Here is a 23066-nt window from a genome sequence, read left to right as displayed (position 1 = left end):
TTGAGATTTGTTTTCTAAATTGAGCTCTTTTTCAGTTTTTATTTCATGAATGAAACGTTTTTTTCAGTTTGACTAATTTTTTTGAGGGTGTGTGTATACTTACGTGCGCGTGTGTGTACATTTGTCTTTATATTTGTGTGTTTGTTCCTGCCTCATTTGAGATAGAGGATGAAACATTGTCAGTAAACAAACAATTTGATTGATAGCTGCTATTTTAGGACAACAACATTGCCCTCTTTGTGTGTGTGCGTGCGTGCAGGTATCGTCGTCAGGCCCCATTAAACACACACACTCACACACGCACACTGCAACTCCGCCTTGCTCCTTTTTCCACCTCCTGATCATTTTCTTCGTCTTTGGACCAGAACATCATTACACACAGAGGTGGAGCGTTTAGTGTGTGTCTGTGTGAGTGCGTGCACTGACTTAATGACGATCCTGAAGGACCCGTGGTCTAGCTCCGTGGTCTGAAGATCACATACATGTTGGGGGCAGATGGTTCTGGAGTGACACATGACAGTAAAGAAACATACATATTGGAAATAATGATACACACACACACGCATATACTAATCACACGTTATATATACATTTTCAAGTTTATCATACTCCTGTTAATTAGCATAAAAATGGACACATATTGTAACTAAAAACAAATGTGTTTGTATCTTTTAGTTCATTGATCGAGTAATTTTATAGGAAGTAATTCATAAAGTTACAGTTGACAGGAGTGTGAAACATTGAGTCATAGATTTGTGTTGAGGTCTTTTTCTGCTACTAGGTGGCATTAGTGTTTCATGTTGGACGTCGGCGACATGAACACAAAATTTTGGGGGGAAATTCAGAGCAATTGGTATTTGGAACATGAAGCAAATTGTGGACTCAATGCCATTTTGTTCATTGTAAAAAATATATATTTTTGGGCACATGTATTATTGCTCAAATCCATTTACTTTTAATACTTTTCAATGACCCGCAAAAACACTGTAGATCATCACAAAAATATTCAGAAGCATACAAAAACAAACACAGAACACTTACTCACAGGCATGGGCCGCACGGAAAAACAAAATACAAAACAACAAAACAGATAAGCAGTCACAAAAGTGACACATGCGCGTATGAAAACGTCAAAGGTCAAAGGAGATTGTCAGCCACGTTGCAAATTTGACTTGCGCACGTGAAGGCCTTAAAAAGAGTGCAGGGAAGCACCTTCTTCACCTGCTTTTGTTGTTTGAGTGCATGTTTGTAAACAGTCCACAGCACCTAACTGGTCAAACGTGTGCCGAAATAAAAATCTAATGCAAAACCACATCAGCGTAGACTCTCAGTCAACCTAAGATCAAATGTTTTGTGATCACAAAATTTATTGTCCTGATAAAAATAATCAATTTGCGTTGTTGCTGTTGCTGGGCGAGTTTATGAACTCGAGGACAGGAAGTGAGCCAAGTGAGCGGACCATCGCCTGTGCTGTGCTGCCACCTGCTGGCGCGACCACAAACCACACGCCAGCAGGTCTCGAAATACGTGACTCAAAAATAATCGTACTTGCTTTTTTATCTGCTAAATATTGTCCTAAATCAGACATCACAGACTAAACAAGTGTACAGTGAATAACTACTCTACTTTGTAAAAAAATTCTAATAATAAAGTCATTAAAAAAAACACAGTTGAGGTCCTTTATACTTGTTCTGTAATCTATAGCAAAGGTATATAAAAAAAATGCAGCAAAAGCAGATTGTAAATATCTAGTCGTTATAGTGCAAGTGGCTCTAAAGGTTTTCTAGCAAGTAGAGCTCATTAAAAAAAAAAAAGAAGCAAAAATAGTGCTGATGTTGCCACGTCAGTAACCCTTCATGGCCATGGACGAGGTCCCAGCCTGGTCGTGACGTCTGACCTGGTGGATCATCAGGAGGGCGACCAGCAGGCCCAGGAGCTAAACGGCGTCGGCACACGGCACAACGGTTAAAAGGCGGTCTCGCCAGGCACACGCTCGCCCGCAACCCAACTCACCGCCGTGATGGCGAAGCCGAACAGGAAGCCGATGGCGATGTTGAAGAAAATGTCGATGTAGGATATGATCACCTCGCTGCAGGTCTGCGGGGGAGATGCTCAACGCTTACAAAAGTCTTTGTCGTGTCTTGGGCTCATTTGGAGAAATCCCCCAGTAGGAGTTTGTCAAAGTCTGAGGTGAAGTGAAGTCAACAAAATGGCTGCCTAAACTAAAAATGGCTGATTTCTTGTTTGTTTTCAGCCATGGGTTTGAGAATTTTTTTTTATGCTTCTTATCACGATTGGCAAGTTCACCCAATTTGGTGTTGATCAGCTGATTATATTTCAAATTTTTGAATTGCCCAAAGCGACTGCTTCAAACCAAAATTACCGACTTCCTGTTACTTTTCTGTCATGTGTCTGAAACTTTTTCGTACCTTCTGTTATGATAGACATGTCCGCCCAATTTAGGAGCGATTGGTCAAACTAAGGTTGAGGGCTGATTCCCCCCCCCCCCCCCCCCCTTAACTTTAAAATACTCAAAAATAACCCAAATTGGGTCAAAAAGGCACAAACTCAACTTTTTGGGTTATTCAAATAAATAACCCACAAAATAAACCAAAAATTGGGTTACTTTGTGTGTTATTAATTTCATTTAACCAAACTTTTTGGGTTAAATAATTCAAAAAGTTGGGTCGGTTCATTTTTCAACCAATTCAAGTACGTTATTCGATTCAGCCAAGAAGTTGGGTGAAATGAATAACGAGCCCAAATAAAATAGGTTGCTTTGTGGATTAATTACTGAATTCATTTAATTTAATAATTTAATTTGTTTATTGTTTACTATTATTATTATTATTATTTTTGCCTTTTTAGAGTGAAGGGAGTTACTACCACTGTGGCAATTAGCCCAAAAGTGCCTTCTTCAAACCAAAATGACTGACTTCCTGTTGGTTTTCAACCATGTGCCTTTGAGTCTTTTTTGGAGCAGTCGTCTGCCAAATTTCGTGCCGTTAGGTTGAACTGGTGTCGGGGCTTGAATTTTCGTCATGTGTGTTGTGTGTGTGGTCTTACTTGCTGGTAGATCTGATCGGGGCCAGTGGTTCCCTGCAGACAAAATGGCGTCGCTCAGTGATGTGCTAGCGAATGAGCAATTAGCACAGTTAGCGAAGTTAGCGCAGTTGCTACCTGAGGTTTGGCTTTGCACCCGATATGTCCAAACATTCCGTAACCTCCGAAGCCATCCAGGCCGGGTTGGCACTTGCACGTAGCAGGAATCTCTTCACCCCAATCGCTGGCACTCACCAAGCCGCAACAATGACTCTAAGTTAGACACACACTGAAATGTTCCTAAGGGTGCCTTACAGATATGCGTGTGGATCCTGATTATGAACGTGAAGGTGGGTTTGATTGTGCTCTTGTAGTTTTGCTCTCACGCTCTCCTGCAGCTGCTCAAGCATGTTGCGAAATTCGTTCTCCGCCATGAACGGCTTGGCCACCTCGGGCGAGGCGCTGCGGAAGGTCTCTCGTATCTACAGCCGCAACAAAATGTGCACTTAACGTTACTTCCACTGCTCTCAGTGCCACTTGACATGGAAATGCAAAAAACAAAGCAATATTTGCCAAAAGAAAATCATGTAAATTCATGATTCATGGGGTTCCATAAGTGCCAAAATTATGTTGTTGCGCCTTTGTCTTATGTCTAACGGCGTGGGACGTGGCATATGTCTGTGTTTATCGAACGTTGAACTGTCCTTGTGTCCATGCTACGTGTATATGTACATGTCTATGATGAGTATATATGCTAGTGCATATGCTACGTGTCTATGTATGTGTTTATGCTAGGTGTATATGCATGCATATGTTAGCACATATGCTATGTGTCTATGCTAGGTGTGTACATGTATATGCTAGGTGCCTATGTACGTGTATATGCTAGTTGTATATGTACGTGTCTATGCTAGATCGATATGCTATGTGTCTACGTGTATATGCTACGTGTTTATGCTAGGTGTATATGCATGCATATGCTAGCACATATGCTATTTGTCTATGCTAGGAGTGTACGGGTATATGCTAGTTGTATATGTACGTGTCTATGCTAGGTCAATATGCTATGTGTCTACGTTGTTAACATTGTTAACATTTTTTACTGTTTCAATTTATATTTTAACCGTTTTGAATTTAGTTATAGCTGTGTAGTAATAAGAAAACAGTTCATTCAAATGTTACTCGATGTATAGTGTCTTTGTCTATTCCCTGGGAAAGGAATGTAAGGTAATAAGGTTTCTGTTCTTATCTATAAAGGGGTATACGTTTAGAAGAGTGCAAGACTGTTCATAAATCATCAGGTCAAGAAGTCAAGAAAGGGCCGGGACTAATTATTTTCCTACATCTGGAGTGGACTAAGATACGAGCTGAAGTTTTATTATCTGTTTTTTGTACTTCACTCTTGCCACAAGGACAGGAGACAGGAGGGGGAGACTAATTTCTGTAAACACTGTTTTTGTATAAGTTGGGATGGGTCCAGAATGAGGGCACATTTAGGAAGAACCGCCTGATTCAGTGGGTTCCTTTATGACTTCGGAAACGTTCTGAATAAAATCTCTTGCAAGTAAACCTCTTCACAGATCTCAACTTTGAGTTTTATTTTAACACGCAAGAAAACAAAGAACGTTTTCTATCAACGTGTATATGCTACGTGTCTATGTATGTGTCTATGCTAGGTGTATATGCATGCATATGCTAGCACATATGGTATGTGTCTATGCTAGGAGTGTATGTGTATATGCTAGTTGTATATGTACGTGTCTATGCTAGGTCAACATGCTATGTATTGTTAAGTTATTAACATTGTTTTTCAGTTTCAATTTATATTTTAGCCGTTTTGGATTTAGTTATAGCTGTGGAGCTCAATGAATGGGATTGTCTATTGTATCTGTCTCACTCTCCTGAGAAAATAAGGGAGTGTATGTAGTCTGGTACCTGTCTCTGTCGGAAGAGACAGGCTGATGTATGATTGTTTTTCTCTAATCTGATTTATACCTATGGGAACTCGGAGAGGGAGTAGACTGGTATTTACTGAGTTGTAAACAAATGTACTGTGGGCTAAGGGAGGAGACTTTTCGTATTCACCCACTTTTCAATAAATAATGATGTGCCAGAGTAGAGGACACACAATCTGAACACACTGCTTGAGAGAGTTCAATTGTTGTCATCAAAAGCTTTTGATACCTTTGCAAAGGGACTTCTTCACCAGAATCTCACCATTCAGTTAATTGACCACGTAAAGAGTACAATACTTAATATTGTCTACTCTAACAGTATCTACGTGTATATGCTACGTGTCTATGTATGTGTCTATGCTAGGTGTAAATGCATGCATATGCTAGCACATATGCTATTTGTCTATGCTAGGAGTGTATGTGTATATGCTAGTTGTATATGTATGTGTCTATGCTAGGTGTATATGATATGCTATGTGTCTATGCCAGGTTGAACGTATATATAAATATATACAGTATATATATACATATATATATTTCAGACATCCCAAAAATGTAACCCAAAAATATTTCATGTCACTTTTTCATCAGCGAAGACGCACTTTTAAGTTGGCTAACTGATTTGTTTGTAGTCATGATGGGCACCAAAAGTGACTGAAGGGTAAAAAACGTTTTGACCTTGTTCCTCATGACGACCACCACGATGCCGAAGATCAGCATGATGATCATCCCCACCGCCATGAAGCCGGCAAACTGCCAACACACACAGAAACAACACGTTAGTGCCGCGCACGCGCTGCTGTCATGTGACTTTTGCGTGGCCGGCCGCGTACGATCTTGAGGGCGAGCTCCTTCTCGGATACTCCCGCGTAGATTCCCAAACAGGAAATGGCCAGGACGCCGATGGCAAACACCCACACCCAGCCCAGGCCCGGCGCGCCCACCGCCGACAGCTGCGACAAAAATTACAAGTGGGGACTGACAATGATACAAACGGCAAACACAATTTCATGACAAAAATAATTAATTGTAGTTTTGATTATTGTTCATTATTTCATTTTTATTTTAAAGGTACGGAACGCAGAACATTGAATTTTGAATCGCTACTGCCTTCTGTGGCCCAAAAATGTAACTGCATTTTCCCTTCTTTACCTACACAATGCGCAGGTGAGACAGAGGGCGGGAAATTCGAACCAGTTTGAAAACTATTGGCCAGAGGCTTGCAGGAGTTCCCATTATGAACAGCTAACAGCCATTTTCACAGAAGCAATCCCCTTCACTCCCGCCTGTTTTACTGGATTTTGACAGATTTTGCAAGGCCCACAGCATATTGTGTTCTATTGCTATAAAAACAGGGAACCTACCAAAAAAAAGATTGGGGTCTCTTCTTTCATCAGGAAAAAAATATTTCGATCTGTTTCCGTTTTGCAGCAATTAGCTTTAGAATATAGCTAAGTTTCATCATTATTCACAAATCTATTTAGAAATGTGAGTGAAAGAGCATTTTTTTCCACATGGCCCTGGTTGATCCCTTTTGCTCTGCTGCCACCTGCTGGCCGTTTGTGTAATAACTACCATTTCTTCAACCGCTCTTTGTAGTTGAGAGGCTGCGTCAAAGCCTATTGTATGGTCTAGTATTAAAAACAACAACAACATGAAAAACTTATAAATATGTCTTTGGGACACTTAAAACATTTTAAATTAATTTATACGTATTGGAGAGCAAATGATTCAAAACATGTTTCAGTCATAAATAGTCAAATAATTTGCACAAATCCACTATTTCCTGAACTCGATACCACTCCTTCATTTCCTGTCTTTCATGATTGGACAAACTGAATCATCCAGGTGTGTCTGGCCATTGTCGTTGTGGTTACTGAGTTCAGGCACATCTGAATTTTATCTGTTTGTCCAATCATGAAAGACAGGAAATGAAAGAGTGGTGCTGAGTTCAGGAAGTAGGAGCCTATTGTAACCATATATTGGGCAAATTGTTACAAAGTGCAGATTTTGATTGGTTGTAAATTTAGAATGTGTATGTAAGTTTTACATTTGAATAATGTAACTCATCCTTTTGTTTTGTTTTTATACAATTGCATTATTATACCCTAATGAGTAAAGCAATGATCTACTGTGAAAAATCCATTTCAGTAATAAACAAATACATTGAAAAACAGTTTAGATGGAAACAGTGACAAAAAAATTACTAAATGAAGGCCAGAAATATTTTTGTGGCTTTTTTTTTTCTCTTAAAGAGCTCAGTATTGTTCATTCGGAAATGTCATCATCATTGCTCTTTATTTATTTATTTAATTTTTTATTTTTTTTTATATATATATTATTTTATTTTTATTTATTTTTGTATGGGGGTGAGGATGTGTATGTGCGTGCGTGCGTGTGTGCGTGCGTGCGTATTTTTGTGACTTTGACTGAGGCGAAGGCTTTGTTGGCGGAGTTACAGAGGGGCAAGAACCCCCCCCCCCCTACCCCGCCCACAAATGCTGTCCAGTCTGCATGAATTAAATAAAAACAAAACATGACATTGTTGTGGTTGCTGTTTTTTTTTTTTATTGGCCATAGTGAGGAAACGTCGCTGTCGGGTGTGTGTTTTTCCTGTTTTGTAAAAAAAGAGGAACTATTGTCTCCGCCTCCACGTTACGCTAATCAACTTCTTCCTCCAAATATAACTTGTTGACTTATCTGCCATCTGTGATTTCACTTGGAATGAATCCGCTCTGGCTGCTCACATAACAAGTGAGGGTGAGGGGCATTTTGGGGAAGTAATCCACATCCACACACATGTGGATTGTTTGACATTGGCACAGGGGAAGGATTTTTTTTTCTTTCTTCGCTATTACGCCATTTCCCGCAACGGCCTTCGCGGGCATTCCAGGAAAAAAAGGGGGTTGAACGGCTCTCACGTTGAAGAGCCGTTCAAAAAAACTCGATTTGTTCGTGAACGTCACATGTCCGCGGAAATGCTCCCTCACAGTCAGTCAAGCTGAGCGCTTACGTGAAAGTACGGTAAATCTAATGTATGAATGGGGCGTGTTACTTCACACATCTACTCAAGTAAAAGTAAAAAGTATTGTGTGGTAAAACGACTCTTAAAAGTAAATCTTCCCCCCCCAAAAAAGTTACTCAAGTAAATGTAACGGAGTGTAAATGTAACTCATTACTACCCACCTCTGCATTTGGGAGCAATACTTGTTCACATAGTTGACTTTATATTGGTTTCTGTCGTGTAATAGGAGTAGTTTTCAATAGTTTGTTTTATTGTAGTTGCTGAAGTGGTTTTATAGTATTGTGATTATAGTTTGTTTTACAGTACTTTTGTCATAGTTGGAGTCGTTTTAACAATTCCGCTTAAAGTGCGAGGAGATTAAGTAGATTATAATTTTTTTTTTTACACTTTGTAGTAGTAAAGGTTTTATTTGATATTTCTTAACCCAGTGTTGTGTCTTGAAAAGCAGTTTATTTTGAATGTGGTCGTCGTTTGGGTCGCTTACCTGCGCACTGAAGATGCTGGCCTTCACTGCCCCAAAGATCAGCAGACATCCGATGATCTAAAAATAAATAAATAACACACAGCCAGAGTGCTTATTATGTGGCCTAATTCTACATCAGGTCATGTAGTGTAACTTTTTGACAGAACAAGAACAAAAAGTGTGGGCAACGTGACAAAAAGGAAAGGAAACGAAAGACATGGATGACGTCATTCATCTCAGTGTCACCTTGCATAACTTAGGTTTTTGTCCCCAAACCTAAACCCCAATTTGAATCTGTTTAACTTGTAAAGTGACTAAATCCCCCGCCCCGGCAGTAAAAAAAAAAGGAAATGAAAGCAGACATGTTGCAGCTGGAAAAGGAGAATGTGCGTGTATCTTATTTAAACAAGAAATAAGAAAGAAAAGTGTTGGAGTGGTTTGAAATGAGTGTGAGTGGTGGTGGTCTTTCCACTTTTGCCTTTTAGGGGAAACAAACACATCCTGAGCTGAACTTGCAAGCTTTTTGTTTTTTTCAAGTGGAAATCTACTCCGAGTTCCTGGACATCATTATTGTTGCGTGTTGTTACGCAACCACATACATTCTTCTGGGAACTCGTTTCCCTCCAAATTGACAACTTTAACCGTGCCAAACAAATTACTTTTGTGTATTTTTTCACTTTTAAAAACATTTCTTCACAGAGCAGTTGCATTGTTATGACCTGACATATGTTTTTGATTGAGACTTGATCGCCTCAAAATAAATACATTTTGAAAAACCTTCAGTTTGCTTCCAAAAGTTAAAAACACAAATTACATTACTCTATCTTTTTTTTTTAATAAATAAAATAAAATATACTCACCTTCAAAAACAAGTTGTATTCCTTTACATTTTGAAAAACCTTCTCTTTGCTTCCAAAAGTTAAAAACACATAACACTTTTTTTTTAAATAAATAAATAATAAACTCGCCTCCAAAAACAAGTTGTATTCTTATGTAACAACAACATGTAATTATTATCACTCAAGAATAACTTTTGGTTGACTTTTTTTTTTTTATCAAAAATTGATTTAAAAACATTGCTACACCAACTAATTGTATTCTTACGTGCATTAAATAGTCTTGATTTAAAATGGATCCTCACCGCATTTTTTTTTTTTAATCGATAAACTAAAACAATTCTGTTTGCTTCCAATGGTAGAAAAAAAAACATTTTATTACATGATGAAAAATGTAATGTATTTTTCCCATGTGAAAACATTACTTCAGAAACAAGAGTCATTTATACTTCTAACATTACACATACTGCATGCACATATACAGTATGTGGTAAAAGGTGTTGTTAGCAAGCAGCCGTACTTACAGCAAAGATGACATTGAAGAAGACAAAAAGACATTTGAGGCAGCCGTTAATTTTCCCCATCTTGACACTGCAGTCGGAGCTTGTGCGTGCGTGCGTACGCGAGTGTGCAGCTGTGTGTCTTGCTTTGATGAGCTGCAGCCGATCCGTGCCAGTAGAGAGCTACGACATCCACAGACCTTTTCCTTCCTGCCGCCCTACAAACAAAACATGCACACACATGCACAATTTTGGACCATATTCTTGGGTTTTATTTGAAATACTGTAAAGGCTAAATAATAAAAGTTAAAAGGTGTGTTTTGGGTCACTTTTGTCTCCAGCTGTTTGATATCTATGACGGGTTTAAGTGTCTAATGAAGACCACACCCCCACTCCCTTGGCATGTGTGTGTATTTATCTTGTACTTTTGCCAAGAAGGCGAGAAAAGGACCCAGAGAATGTCCCAAACAGATAAACTGTTCCTGCATCCCGATTGGCCGCCTGGGATCACGTGACTGACGTGTTGATGTAAATCCTCCTTCATTAGGCCCTATGGGGGAAATGCAAGAAGGCCTCAAAACAACCTGAAACATTTCAAGATTGCTCATCAAAAAGTTTACGGGCCGTTGCCATGGTTACGCACACGAGCAGCCAATGACGGCGTGACACCGCATTTGAGGAATGTGCATTTTATTGTGAAAGCGCTTGAGAAAGGAAAGATGTGTTATGGTTTTTTTCGTGTCAGGCAGGAAGGACATAGTTGAGCCCAGGTGGGAATTGGGAACAGGCTTGGTCCATCTGCGGCCCAACAGGAAAACATGACCGACACAACACATTTTTCTTTTGATTAGTTTTTTTGGTCATATTTATGAAAATTGTTGTTTTTGCTTGAAAAATAAATAAATTGGGGAATCGTCAAGGGTGAAGTCAAACAACCGAGTCGAGCTTTTTTTATTTGACCCTTTCTGAAAATGTCATAACAATTTGTATAATTAATTTAATAATTAACACAATAATTAACCTAATAATTAACTTAATTAAGCCAACAGGTATGCAGAGCTACAAGGCACCACTGTTCTAATTCTACTACAAAGTAGTTCCTTGACAGCAACACACAATGCAATACTTTTACTGCTGCCACTGAGAACAAGAAAACATTTCAAAAAAAGTGAAAGTGAAAGTGTTTTTCATGTTGGACACAAAGGATAAACGTTGGGAATGTTTAATTGTTTGCGCGGCAAAACTTACCGCTTGAAGGAAAGATAGGGAATGGTCCACCGTGATGTCACCCCTTGCTGGCCTGGAGGCAGAAGGCAGGCGTTCCTGTGGGTGAGCGATCATGTTATCATACATGCACGCACACATGCCAAAACATGTTGTTTTTTTTTAACAATAAATAAATAAATAAAAGACTCACGTACAGCCGCAGGTGATGAAGAAGAAATGAGCATTCATTTCTCTCGTTGAAACTGGTCTGGGTTTCCTTAAAAGCGAGCACTTGCGCAAGATGATCTTTTTGCAGTACAAGACTTCGCAATTAATGCAGAAGATAACACAAGAAATATCATTGCACTGCCCCACGCGTGCATTTTTCGGGGAGGGATAGCTAGCTTCTTTTTTTTTTTTTCAATTGCACTACAATTGCATTGTACAGTGTACACCCAACAATGGTGCCTTGAGATATGAGCTACATTCCGTCCTGGAGTATGCTCGCCACTCAAAACGCAACTTAATTGGTTTTAATGTGTATTTTAATGAGCAAAAATATCACTGCATAATATGACACTTGATCAAAACATACTGTAATGGCATCACTAACTTGTTTAGGACGCACTCCCGCATGGGCGTGGCTAAGACAGTATACATTTTTATAGATTTTCCCAACTTCTTGGCATCTACCAAAGAGCCAAATTGAGACACGGCATTCTTCTGCTCGCATAACAAACATTCAAGCTAACCGAACCGGCACAACTTTTCAATACTTTACAAAGATCATGAGACAACATAATCGTCTTTTTACAAAAAAACAACACATCTTCTATGGCTCAATTTCAGCTGCTGCATCTTTTAACGCAACAAAAAGGGGTACAAAAATAAAATAGCATGACAAACTGTTCAGTCACGATTTTGTGCAACTACAAAACTATTTGGTTCTTGTTCAGCATGAAAATAGATCAACTTGATATCACTTTTTTTTAACAAAAAATAAATAAATAAAAGACTGACATACAGCCGCAGGTGATGAAGAAGACATTTTATCATCTTATGTCGCTGTGGGGTCAAAAGATATTTATGATGGCAGCGTGTCAAGAAGAACTCATGCGCTGCTCCTAAAATGTCATCTTATCTTCATCTAAGTCACACATATGGAGGTAAATTTGGTGCAAAACTAACTTGTGCAAAAAATTTGTACCTGTAGAAAAAAGTCTAAATTTGTATCTGTAAAAGTCGTGATTTGTATCTGTAAAAAAAATGTGTGCCTGTAAAAAAAATGTTTGTGTCTGTAAAAGAAATTTGTACCTGTAAAAAAAAAATGTGTATGTGTAAAACAAATTTGTATCTGTAAAAACAAATTTGTACCTGTAAAAGTCATGATTTGTATCTGTACAAAAAAAAATTCGTACCTGTATTAAAAGTATAAATTTGTATCTGTAAAAGTTGCGATTTGTACCTGTAGAAATGACAACTTGTAGTCAAAGAAGTCGCCACTAGGAGTCACAAGTGGTTTTTCTGCTGCTGTTCAGTGACGTGAGTTTTGCCCCATTTCTCGCGCTACAAAAGGTGCAAAACTGATTCGTACTTGTAGAGCGCCGTGATTTGTACTTGTAAAGAAGGGGGCGGGCTCTGGTGAATGAAGGGTTGTTTTGACCAATCAAGTGAGAAGGATTTGAGCGGATTGGAGCGCAACCTCATTGGTTTAGCGAACGACGGTGGCGGGACTCGCGGAAGGATACAAGCAGGACACATCGTCGCCAACCAACATACATATTAAGAATACTTCAGTCGACTGAAGTATTCTTCCTCAACATACATATTAAGAATACTGAAGTATTCTTCCTCAACATACATATTAAGAAGTATTCTTAATATGTATGTTGGTTGGCGACGATGTGTCCTGCTTGTATCCTTCCGCGAGTCCCGCCACCGTCGTTCGCTAAACCAATGAGGTTGCGCTCCAATCCGCTCAAATCCTTCTCACTTGATTGGTCAAAACAACCCTTCATTCACCAGAGCCCGCCCCCTTCTTTACAAGTACAAATCACGGCGCTCTACAAGTACGAATCAGTTTTGCACCTTTTGTAGCGCGAGAAATGGGGCAAAACTCACGTCACTGAACAGCAGCAGAAAAACCACTTGTGACTCCTAGTGGCGACTTCTTTGACTACAAGTTGTCATTTCTACAGGTACAAATCGCAACTTTTACAGATACAAATTTATACTTTTAATACAGGTACGAATTTTTTTTTGTACAGATACAAATCATGACTTTTACAGGTACAAATTTGTTTTTACAGATACAAATTTGTTTTACACATACACATTTTTTTTTTACAGGTACAAATTTCTTTTACAGACACAATTTTTTTTTTTACAGGCACACATTTTTTTTACAGATACAAATCACGACTTTTACAGATACAAATTTAGACTTTTTTCTACAGGTACAAATTTTTTGCACAAGTTAGTTTTGCACCAAATTTACCTCCATACACACACATTACACGCACACAAACGTTTGTGTGACTGAAAAGTCCGTCGAGAGCCGATCATGCCTCACCGTCTCCCCCATGTGGACAAAAGAAGCAATTTGATGAAAGTGAAACGTTTAATTTTTTGCTAAAGTGCGACCGAGATCATTGATTGGTTCGTGAAACGTGAAGGAGGCGTGGCCACACGGGGGCTCGTCGTCGTCTTGTTGCTATTTGATGGGGGTGTTGGACGCGTCCGCTGGAGCGCGTTGGCTCAGAGCCAACGTCACCGACACCGCTGTGGCCGTCACCTGCAACGTGCACACACGGTCACGTGTTTTTGTGCGCGCGCTCGTGTGCGTAGTATTAGTGTGTTTACCGCCAAGGTGGCAAAGGTTGAAATGATGCCGATCCTGAGTTTGATGGGGAAGCTCACGTGACTCTTCAGGATGGGACCGCACGGCTGACAAAGACGCGCATGCGCACAAATGAATGAAGGTCAACACGCACACATGAGAATTAACACGGGTGCTGATTGTGTTACAAGTGTGTCACTGGATACCTTGGAATGAACAAAAGTCTCACGAACATCGGGAGCAGTCGCCAGTGTGCATGGATCATGTGACGGCAGACTGACAAACAAGAGAAGCGTTTTTTCTAAGCACACACAAACTCAGACCTTGCACAAAACACTCGCCCACCTGTCTGGAACGCAGAAACAGGAAGCAGGAAGTGGTGCCCCCCAGTCGTTGGGGCCTCTCAGGCCGCAGCAAGCGTCCTGCAGACAAGACGGCAGCCGTCAGGGGGCGTCGAAGGGCATCAGCGAGCAGCAGCGGGGACCCACATGAGCCTGCAGCTTGTCCATCTGGTCCCGGACGTACGGGTCGGCCAGGTGCAGCGGCGTCGCGTTGACGAAGGCCTCGTCGACGGCGGCGTCCATCTGACAACAAGAGGGAAGGGTGGTAGGTGCTGTAGCGGCTGGCAGCCAGAGGGGGCGCCAATGGCGCTGGTCTGCACTTACATCCACTTGCAGCTGCACCAGCGGAGACGACGCCACCAGCATGGACACAAACTCCACGAACATCATGCCGCTGAACTGAAACGACACAAACACGCGTCTGCTACATATGTGTGTGCGTGTCAGTTAAATGCAGGTCTACCATCGTGGGAATGTATGTTTCTATGAATACAATGGTCACGTGACGCCCTCTGGAGGCCTTGCACAAATAACTGTGTGCGCGTGTGTGTCTCACCAGCAGCAGCAGCGTCCTGAGGTCCAAAGCAGCAGCACAGACGCCGACGAGCGACAAAAGAACCGTGAGCGGTCCAAACACCTCCAGGACCAGCAGACCGTCGCGACTGGAAACTTCCTCAAACAACTGAACGACGCACACGCACACCGTCACACGTGGTCATCATTTGTATATGAATGTGTGTGTGTGTGTGTGTGTGTGTGTGTGTGTGTGTGTGTGTGTGTGTGTGTGTGTGTGTGTGTGTGTGTGTGTGTGTGTGTGTGTGTGTGTGTGTGTGTGTGTGTGTGTGTGTGAGTGTGTGTTCACCTCAGCAACAGGGACGCTGACATCAACGGAGGAAAAAGCAACAGCTATCATCACCACACCGCACACCTGCACCACATGACAACAGGAAGTAAACGTACTATTGTAAACGTGTATGTGTAAAATACGTAATTGATATTCCTAATAGATGAACCGGTGTTTTCAATGTGGTAAATGCATACAGATACAAAAACATCCTGATGAATGCAGACAACACGGTTTGCTTTTTTTATTTTTTTACACGTATTCTCAAATATTTCCGTATAAAGCAAAGGGCCTGGCAACTTGCGGCTCTGGAGCCACATGTAGCTAGTAGCTTACCTCTCCTGTGTTTCCCTGTGGAATGAGTATAAATCAATATTTATTTATTTTTGATGAAATATTATTCAAATGAATTAATGATTTATATTAAAATAAATTATAATCTTGACTTTGGAAAAAGTCAGACAATTGAAAATAAAAAATAAAAAAGCAGAAAAGAAAATGCAAAAAGTAACTATAAAATGCCCCAAATCAAAAGAAGAAATCCCAAAAATGACCATAGAATGTGCTAAAAATTGCCCCCGCCACCCAAAAAAAGGAAAATAAAATTGATTTAACAAAAGGCAGAGGAAAATCTTCAAAAAGTAACCATAAAATGTCAAATAACAAAAGAAATGTTAAAAATTGCCATAAAACGTCTACAAAATTGTAAAAAAAAAAAAAGTCCGAAAATAGACAAAAAGGCAGAAAAGTCAAAAAATTAAAATGCATGAAATGCGAAGTATATAGGGAAAAGCAATGGATGCTGCATATTTTTCTGTTATAAATTATAGTACAGCTCTAATTAGCTCTTGGGCCCTCAGTACATTAGACGAACACTAACACACATATTTGTTTATCACAACGTGTAGATGTCTCCGGGCAAATGTTTTGCTATTTACTGGCCTAAAATGGCTCTTTTGACAGTAATGGTTGCTGACCCCTGGTATAACGCATGTCCGCATATTTGTAAAATGTACCAATATAATAAAAATAATAACACCTCATATTGACAAAAGACCCTAAAAGTGACCCCAAACTTCAAGCAGTTTTGGTTCAGAAAACAACTCTCTTCATGCTCCTGTCTCGGTGACGTCATCACAGGTGAGGTTAGCATTTGGCTTACCGTGAGCATCAACGTGACGCAGATGTCGAGTCCTCGCAAGTGACTCCTACAGCGAGCCATGACCGACGCCTGTGAGACCCTAACCCAAAATAACCGCCAGCCACCACCAGCGAGCGAGCGTGCGTGCGTGCGTGCGTGCGTGCGTGATGGATGCGCATTTCTGGAAGAACATGACCAAGTTTGGAAAATCAGCTGCAGAGGAGACAAGGGAAGGAGGCGAGGACAAAAGGAGGAATCAGATGCGGAAGACCCCAAAAATGTAATCAATAATTGCTTTGGTCAAACCATAAACATGATGAAACATGTATTGGCTACCACTTAGCTTAGCAAAAGAGCAAGTGCTTAATATTTTCAACTTGTTGATGAAAAGATAAAATGGAGGGAAAGAATTCAGTGAGGTCATTAACGTCAACACTGTTGACTCTAGGCTAAAAATAACACCGACGTGTGTGTGTGTGTGTGTGTGTGTGTGTGTGTGTGTGTGTGTGTGTGTGTGTGTGTGTGTGTGTGTGTGTGAAGTACCACTCCGGGACAAGTGGATGAAAGTTCAAAGTAGTTAGCAACAACTGGAATAAATCTAGAAACAACTTGGAACTCGTGGAATAAAGAGCAGTAGCTTAGAACTAGTAGACCAAAGTTGGGAGCACCCCAGAACGACTGAAACAAACTTAAAAGCACCTTGAAACAAGTGGAATAAATATAAAAGACCTTGGAATAAGGAATAAAAGTGGAAGCACATTTGTAGATCAAATGTGGAAGAAGCTTGAAACAGCTCTCGAAGAACTTGAAACAAATGTAATAAAAAGTAGAAACACATTGGAGCGTAATTTTCTACTCTGCGTCTCTCCAGCAGTCCTTCCTGTTTAAAAACGTTTCAAACAGTTGAAAATCAAGCAGACGAGTCGGAGGAATGACGGCGAGTCCTGCTCTTCGTCACTCACACAATTGTTGCAGGAGAAAAGAGGAACAGAGCACAAGGCAGCTGGAATAAGGACTGACCTCCGTTGGGGGACCCAAACTGTCAAATCTCAAAATGAATAAATGACTAAAAGTGAAAATAAAAACGGATATATATATAATTTTTTATTATATTTTTATATAATTAGTTGGGAGTCCAAACCATTGAATAAATTGTCAAAATTAAAAATAAATAAATTACTAAGTAAATAATTTAACATAAATAAATAAATGACTAAAAGTGTAAATAAAAACGGATATAACAAATAAGTAAAAAAAAAAAATATTTTTCTTTATGTATATATATTTGTTGTTTTTATGTCCATTTATATTTATTTTTTTAATTTAATTTTCGAATTATATTTTTTTATATCCATTTTTATTTTCACGTTTTGTCATTTATTTATTTATTTTGAATTTTGGCAGTTTTGGTCCTCCATACCCTTGAAGCTCCTTGCAACAAGTGAAATAAAGTTAAAGTCACCTTAGAAAAGCTGGAACAAAGCTACAAGCAGCTGGGAACAAGTGGAACAAAGTTAGAAGGACCATCCAATAGCAAGAACAAAATCAGAGCAACTCGCAAAAAGTGGACTAAAGTCAGAAGCGCCTTGGAACAGCTGGAACAAAATTTACAAGCACGTTAGAAGAAGTGGAACAAACACTGCAGCAACTTGAAACAAGTGGAACAAGGGTAGAAGTGCCTCGGAGCAAAGTTGGAAATGGAACAAACGGTGGCAAGACTATGGAAAAACTGGAATAAGTTGAAAAGGCGTGCGTGTGCGTGTAAATGAATCCTTATTTTGTTTCATTTAGGTTCTATTCAAGCGGAAAAAGATTGTTTACACGGAGAAAACAATCAGCACATGTGGAATAGGAAACAATTTGCACAAACAACAAAATCACTCAAATGGAACATTCAAAAAAAGAAATCAAATGGTATTTGTGACAAAATGATGATCATTTATCAAATTTGAATGTTATATTCTAGAATAATAAACATTACAGCAGAGTGATTAACATATGAACAGAACTTCTTTTTTTTATTTTTTTACTATAACAATAAAAAAAAAGTTTTATATTCCTCCAATGAGATTATGGAGTCAACTTTGTCCACATCGTGTCACGCGAAGTCCTCAATAAAAAAAAAAAAAAAAGAAATCATCTGTAACGACGTGCAGTCCAAAGTGTTCCTTCAGTATAAAAGTGTGCTTGGACGTCAGTTGCGTTGATGTACTTTCAGAGTTTAGGCGGTGGTGGGGCCGTCTCGCTTTGTGATCTGACAGTACAGGATCATGGAGAAAACCATGCCGGCGATCTACGGACACACAACATTGTTAATGGCGCGTGTGTGCGTGCGTTTGTGTAATCGCGCGTGCGTGCGTGTGTGTGTGTGTGTGTTCTGACCAGCAGTATGGCGATGGCGAACGCGATGCCGATGACCACTTCCATGTTTTTCTCCAGCAGACGTATGATCTGAGTGGAGCACGGCTGCACGGCAATCCCACCGATTTAACACTCACCAACAACAACAACAACAACAAAAACACCCCCCCCCCCGGTTGCGTGTCCTTACCGTGCTGTACAAGTTGTCGGAGCCGCATTGCGGCTCGGAGGCGGTGCATTGGCACGAGTCGGGCACGGTGTCCCAGTCGGATGCTCCGTTCACCAGGCCGCAACACTTGAGCTGCACGCCGGCAAAAACGCGGCCGTTAGCACGTCGCTATCGCGCGCGCGTCGGTGCGCGACACGTCACCTCACCTCCGTCTGCAGCTTCTCCAGGTCATTCTTGACGTTCTCGGGCTGACTGGAGAGCGGCGTCAGCTTCTGCAGACGCTCCTTCACCCACTCATTCACCTGCACGCACGCACACGCGCGTTACGTCCTCCACCCCTGCATCGGCAAAACAGTTGACGAGAGACTGTACCTTATTCTCGCCCACGGCGCCCAGGATTCCTGCCGCCAGCAAGAGGATGAAGATGAGGAGGAGGCTGGCGAAGAACTGCAGCAACAACAACATGATGGCAATGTTGTCAACATAGCAAAACTTTCTTGTATGTGTTATTTTGTGTGGACCAAATTCCAGGTTTTTACTACGGGTGGGAATCTTTGAATGTCCCACGATTCAATTCAGATTTTTGGGTCTGTGATTTTTGCTTCAATCTATAGATGTGCAAGGAATCGTAATGATATACTCCAGTCTGGCTCGCTAATGCTAATTAGCGCGCTACTCGCTGCACTTTTATCACTCAAAAGAACGGCTCCACGTTGAAAAAAAAATAAAATTTTTATTGGAATAACTTGATCGTGACTTTTTCCTCCTACTCTCTAACGTGGCTACAACTTAACAGTGTATTAGAACGCGTGGAACCACACTGCTCCTCAGTGGCCAAACTGGGTACAACATGAACAGCGCTCCAAATAAAAAGGCACACACAGACAAAGGAAAGACAGTATAAAATAATTTAAATAAAATCGATTTTGGGACATTTAAAATCGATTCTGAATCGTACTAATTGAGAATCGCGATTTTTATGAGAATCGATTTTTGGGCACACCCCTAGTTTTTACCATCATCGTGGGGACCACAGGTGCTTTGTGGGGCCGGTTAAGGTTAGGGTGAGGGACTAGGAAATGCATTATGTCAATGAGATGTCCCCACTAGGAATTCTGAGCTAGAGTGCGTGTATGTGTGTGCCTGTGCCTTTGTTTTTTCTACATTCTGGGGCACATACACACGTGTTTTTCCAGGTTTAACTACCATTGTGGGGCCAGACTTGAAATTGTAGGGACATTTTGGTGGTTCCCACAAGTTCAGACTTCTTTTTGAATGTCAAGACTTGGTTTTAGAGTTTAGGTTTGAATTGGGTTATGGTTGAGGTTAGGGTAAGGAATGGGGGTAGGCAATCTTTTTTTGATGGTTAGGGTTCGGGGAAGGGGCTAGGAAATGCATCATGTCAATGAGATGTCCCCACGATGATACAAAGACAAGTATGTGTGTGTGTGTGTGTGTGTGTGCGCGCGCGCGCTCCCAACCAGTATGAGCATGCATCTGTTCTCCTTGATGGCGCCGCAGCATCCCAGGAATCCCAAGAGCATGATGATGACGCCAACGGCGATGAGCAGGTCGATGCCCGGGAACGACTGGTTGGTGATCTGATATTTAAAAATAAAAAACCATCGTCAACTATTCAGCCGGAAGACGAATGTAGCCGACACAAACCCAAATTGTTTCTTACGCTGTTGCTGTCCTTAGTGACTTTCAGGTAGATGGCCACACCCAGGATGATGCAGCCGCTCAGCTACACACACACACACACACACACACACACACACACACACACACACACACACACACACACACACACACACACACACACACACACACACACACACACACACACACACACACACACACACACACACACACACACACACACACACTAATCAAAAGTCTTGTCAGCAATCTGAAGCAACTGCTCGACAGGTCGCTCCCACTGCGACCAATCGGCGGTGTTGCGTTCACCATGCTGTGCGATCAGCTGATCAATTATTCATCAGACAATTAGCCGCCACTAACCGACCCTCATCAATATTTCATTGTTTCCATAGAAACAGACTACTCACTAACTAACAATGATGTCATAGAATGATGTCATACAACGCGGGCGGGCAAAACGTCCCACAATCAGTTGTTTCACGGATTATCGTAATTTACGACCACTCTCCAGCACAATCGAAGACGATTAGTTGTTGTCTGAATGCCAATTGACAGCTTTTGCGTTTGATCACTTTTTATTATACCATTTACAAATGGACACGAATTATTACTTAACTATTAAAATGATAAAATGAACGTAATAAGAGGTGGAGTTCATATTTTGTTGCGACTCATGTGGCCTGCTGGTGGCGCCACAGAGCAACAAAAATGACAGCAAATGTGGCTAACGCGGCTAATGTTGCTAATGCAGCACATTCCATACGCTGCCACGCTAGGGGAAGAAAATGCTTGAGTGTGTGTATACATCAACACATTGTCGTTAAGTTTTGTCCTCAACATGATACACTTGCGTCGACACGTTTGTGTCGTGTAACAAAATACAACAACACGCTCGCTGACCACTGAAATGGGACGAGGGGTGCATAGCAGGCCCACGCCCTGAAACCAGGTGTGTGTGGGTGTGTGGGTGTGTGCGTGTAGGTGTGCTTGTCAGGGAGAGGCAGCCGACAAACCTGTACTGAACACAAAAGCCCTTCAGGTGACAACATTTAAAACACACGCGCAAACACTTTCATACATAAAATAGACTAGTAAATACTCAAAACAAGAAATAAACTTGTTAGACGTTAAGTACAAAAACAAAATGTCGAGTACAAGACACTCAAAAGCAGGCTAGCAAACAGTCGAAATGTAAAATGTTGACTAGAAAATAAATAATATATTTTTTTAATATTTAAAAAATATTTGACTAGTAAACGGTCAAAATATGAAAATAGACTAACAGTCGAAAAAAGTAGACTACTAAACACCAATTACAAAAGTAAGGTAGTATAATAAAAAAAGCCTACTAAATAGTCTAAATTAAAAAGACTAGTCATCAGTTGAAATGATGTAGACTACTACAAAGCTTTTAGAGTAAAACAAATTAAATAAAAAGTACACTAGTAAACACTTTTTTTTTAAGTAGGCCAACAGTCTTAACTACTTTAAAAAGTAGACTACAAAACAATGTGAATTTTAAAAAAAAGTAGACCAGAAAACCTTCCAATTAAAAACATGACCGTTATCGGTAACAAACTGATAACCGGCATTATTTCAAGGACTCGGCTGACACCATCTTGCGGCCATTTTATGATCAGGAAATTAGAAACTAGAAGAATAGAAAATTGGCATTTATCTCAAGCAATTTGAAAGAAAATGCTATATAGGGACAGCAAGTAGACTTGACATAATAATACAAAAAGCAGAGTAAAAGTAAGCTAGTAAACAGTCAAAAATACATTTAAAAAAATGTGGTTTATCGTGTTCCGTGGCCACGGGTAACTGAAGCCAATCCCATTTGACATGAGCAAAAGACAGACTACACCCAGATTGGTCAGACTCGTGGACAGTCAAAATAAAAAACATTTAAAAAAAACACTCTAAATGGAAAATATATGAATAAAAAAAAAAAGTGCAACACGATAGCTTTGGAAGTACACTAGTACACACTGTGAAGGGGAAACGCACAAGTAACCCAGACAAAGGTGAAGTAATTCAGTAGTAGCATGTCATCATCAGGTTGGTGTTGTTGGTGTTGTTGGTGCGAGACTCACCCAAAAGAGAAGGTTGAAGAAGAACAGAAGATACTTGATGCATTTGCTGACAGCCATGGCGTCCCGATTCTCGTTGCCCGTCCAGGTGAAACTTCTTCACTCCTATGCTCATCTTGCTCTACCTGTACACACAGGCCACGCCTCCTTATAATTACGTCACAGTAAAAAAAAAAAAGGGAGGTTCCGGTTAGGTGATCGACAGCAATTTCTGCCAGAAGATGGCGCCACCTGCATACAAAAATAAGCTTGAATAAGTACGGTATAGTTTTTCTTCAATGAAGTTCTTTTATTACTAAAATTTGTAACGATTACATGTGTTTTTGAAATTATTGTAAACGTTAAAAATGATTTCATTACTTAAATCAATCGTCATCATCATTAAATAATTTAATAACAAAGTACAATAAGGCTGGAATAAATTTGATAAAAATACACATTACATGCTTAGAATTTTTATGTTATTAAACAACGGGTCAATTATAATTATTAATAAAAATTAGTTGCAACAATTGAACATACATTAAAATATTTTATTGCATAATTGTTAATTTAATAAATTGTAAACACACGAAAAATGAGAATG

General features: G+C 40.2%; 3 protein-coding genes across 3 annotated transcripts; all 3 read right to left on the bottom strand.

The window, feature by feature from the left end:
• Positions 1–932: 932 nt before the first annotated feature.
• LOC147159610 (tetraspanin-8-like) lies at positions 933–10159 on the bottom strand. Its single transcript, XM_086059942.1, has 9 exons — positions 9846–10159; positions 8507–8563; positions 5831–5950; positions 5676–5750; positions 3429–3524; positions 3181–3315; positions 3067–3099; positions 2014–2097; positions 933–1936 (listed from the first exon to the last, which is right to left on the bottom strand). The coding sequence occupies exons 1-9, from the start codon at positions 9903–9905 to the stop codon at positions 1844–1846; spliced, it is 753 nt and encodes a 250-aa protein (XP_085916068.1). The 5' UTR covers positions 9906–10159; the 3' UTR covers positions 933–1843.
• Positions 10160–13308: 3149 nt separating this feature from the next.
• LOC147159609 (uncharacterized) lies at positions 13309–16322 on the bottom strand. The gene is made up of 9 exons (XM_086059943.1): positions 16214–16322; positions 15070–15135; positions 14764–14889; positions 14532–14606; positions 14355–14450; positions 14212–14288; positions 14073–14142; positions 13890–13973; positions 13309–13821 (listed from the first exon to the last, which is right to left on the bottom strand). Exons 1-9 carry the CDS (start codon positions 16271–16273, stop codon positions 13741–13743), a joined length of 735 nt encoding a protein of 244 aa, XP_085916069.1. The 5' UTR covers positions 16274–16322; the 3' UTR covers positions 13309–13740.
• Positions 16323–18109: 1787 nt separating this feature from the next.
• LOC147159608 (tetraspanin-8-like) lies at positions 18110–22644 on the bottom strand. Its single transcript, XM_086058823.1, has 8 exons — positions 22484–22644; positions 20407–20469; positions 20204–20323; positions 19095–19169; positions 18929–19024; positions 18744–18854; positions 18575–18658; positions 18110–18485 (listed from the first exon to the last, which is right to left on the bottom strand). The coding sequence occupies exons 1-8, from the start codon at positions 22538–22540 to the stop codon at positions 18414–18416; spliced, it is 678 nt and encodes a 225-aa protein (XP_085914949.1). The 5' UTR covers positions 22541–22644; the 3' UTR covers positions 18110–18413.
• Between the last annotated feature and the right edge of the window lie 422 nt (positions 22645–23066).

Source organism: Leptonotus elevatus, chromosome 17, assembly GCF_054856555.1.
Source record: "Leptonotus elevatus isolate MCC_2025b chromosome 17, RoL_Lele_1.0, whole genome shotgun sequence".
In the NCBI taxonomy this organism is placed as follows: Eukaryota; Metazoa; Chordata; class Actinopteri; order Syngnathiformes; family Syngnathidae; genus Leptonotus; species Leptonotus elevatus.
Note: the sequence above shows the minus strand (reverse complement) of the source record. Positions and strands in the feature narration are given on the sequence as shown.

Coding starts and splice junctions, on each gene's coding strand:
- LOC147159610 (XM_086059942.1), bottom strand. CDS start 9,905: ATGGGGAAAATTAACGGCTGCCTCAAATGTCTTTTTGTCTTCTTCAAT. Junction 8,564..9,845: donor TCTTCAATGTCATCTTTGCT/GTAAGTACGGCT, acceptor ATTTATTTTTAG/ATCATCGGATGTCTGCTGAT. Junction 2,098..3,066: donor CCGATCAGATCTACCAGCAA/GTAAGACCACAC, acceptor TCTCCCCCGCAG/ACCTGCAGCGAGGTGATCAT.
- LOC147159609 (XM_086059943.1), bottom strand. CDS start 16,273: ATGGCTCGCTGTAGGAGTCACTTGCGAGGACTCGACATCTGCGTCACG. Junction 15,136..16,213: donor GCGTCACGTTGATGCTCACG/GTAAGCCAAATG, acceptor CATGTGGTGCAG/GTGTGCGGTGTGGTGATGAT. Junction 14,607..14,763: donor TCAGGACGCTGCTGCTGCTG/GTGAGACACACA, acceptor GTGTCGTTTCAG/TTCAGCGGCATGATGTTCGT.
- LOC147159608 (XM_086058823.1), bottom strand. CDS start 22,540: ATGGCTGTCAGCAAATGCATCAAGTATCTTCTGTTCTTCTTCAACCTT. Junction 20,470..22,483: donor TCTTCAACCTTCTCTTTTGG/GTGAGTCTCGCA, acceptor GTGTGTGTGTAG/CTGAGCGGCTGCATCATCCT. Junction 19,170..20,203: donor ACAGATGCATGCTCATACTG/GTTGGGAGCGCG, acceptor TTGTTGCTGCAG/TTCTTCGCCAGCCTCCTCCT.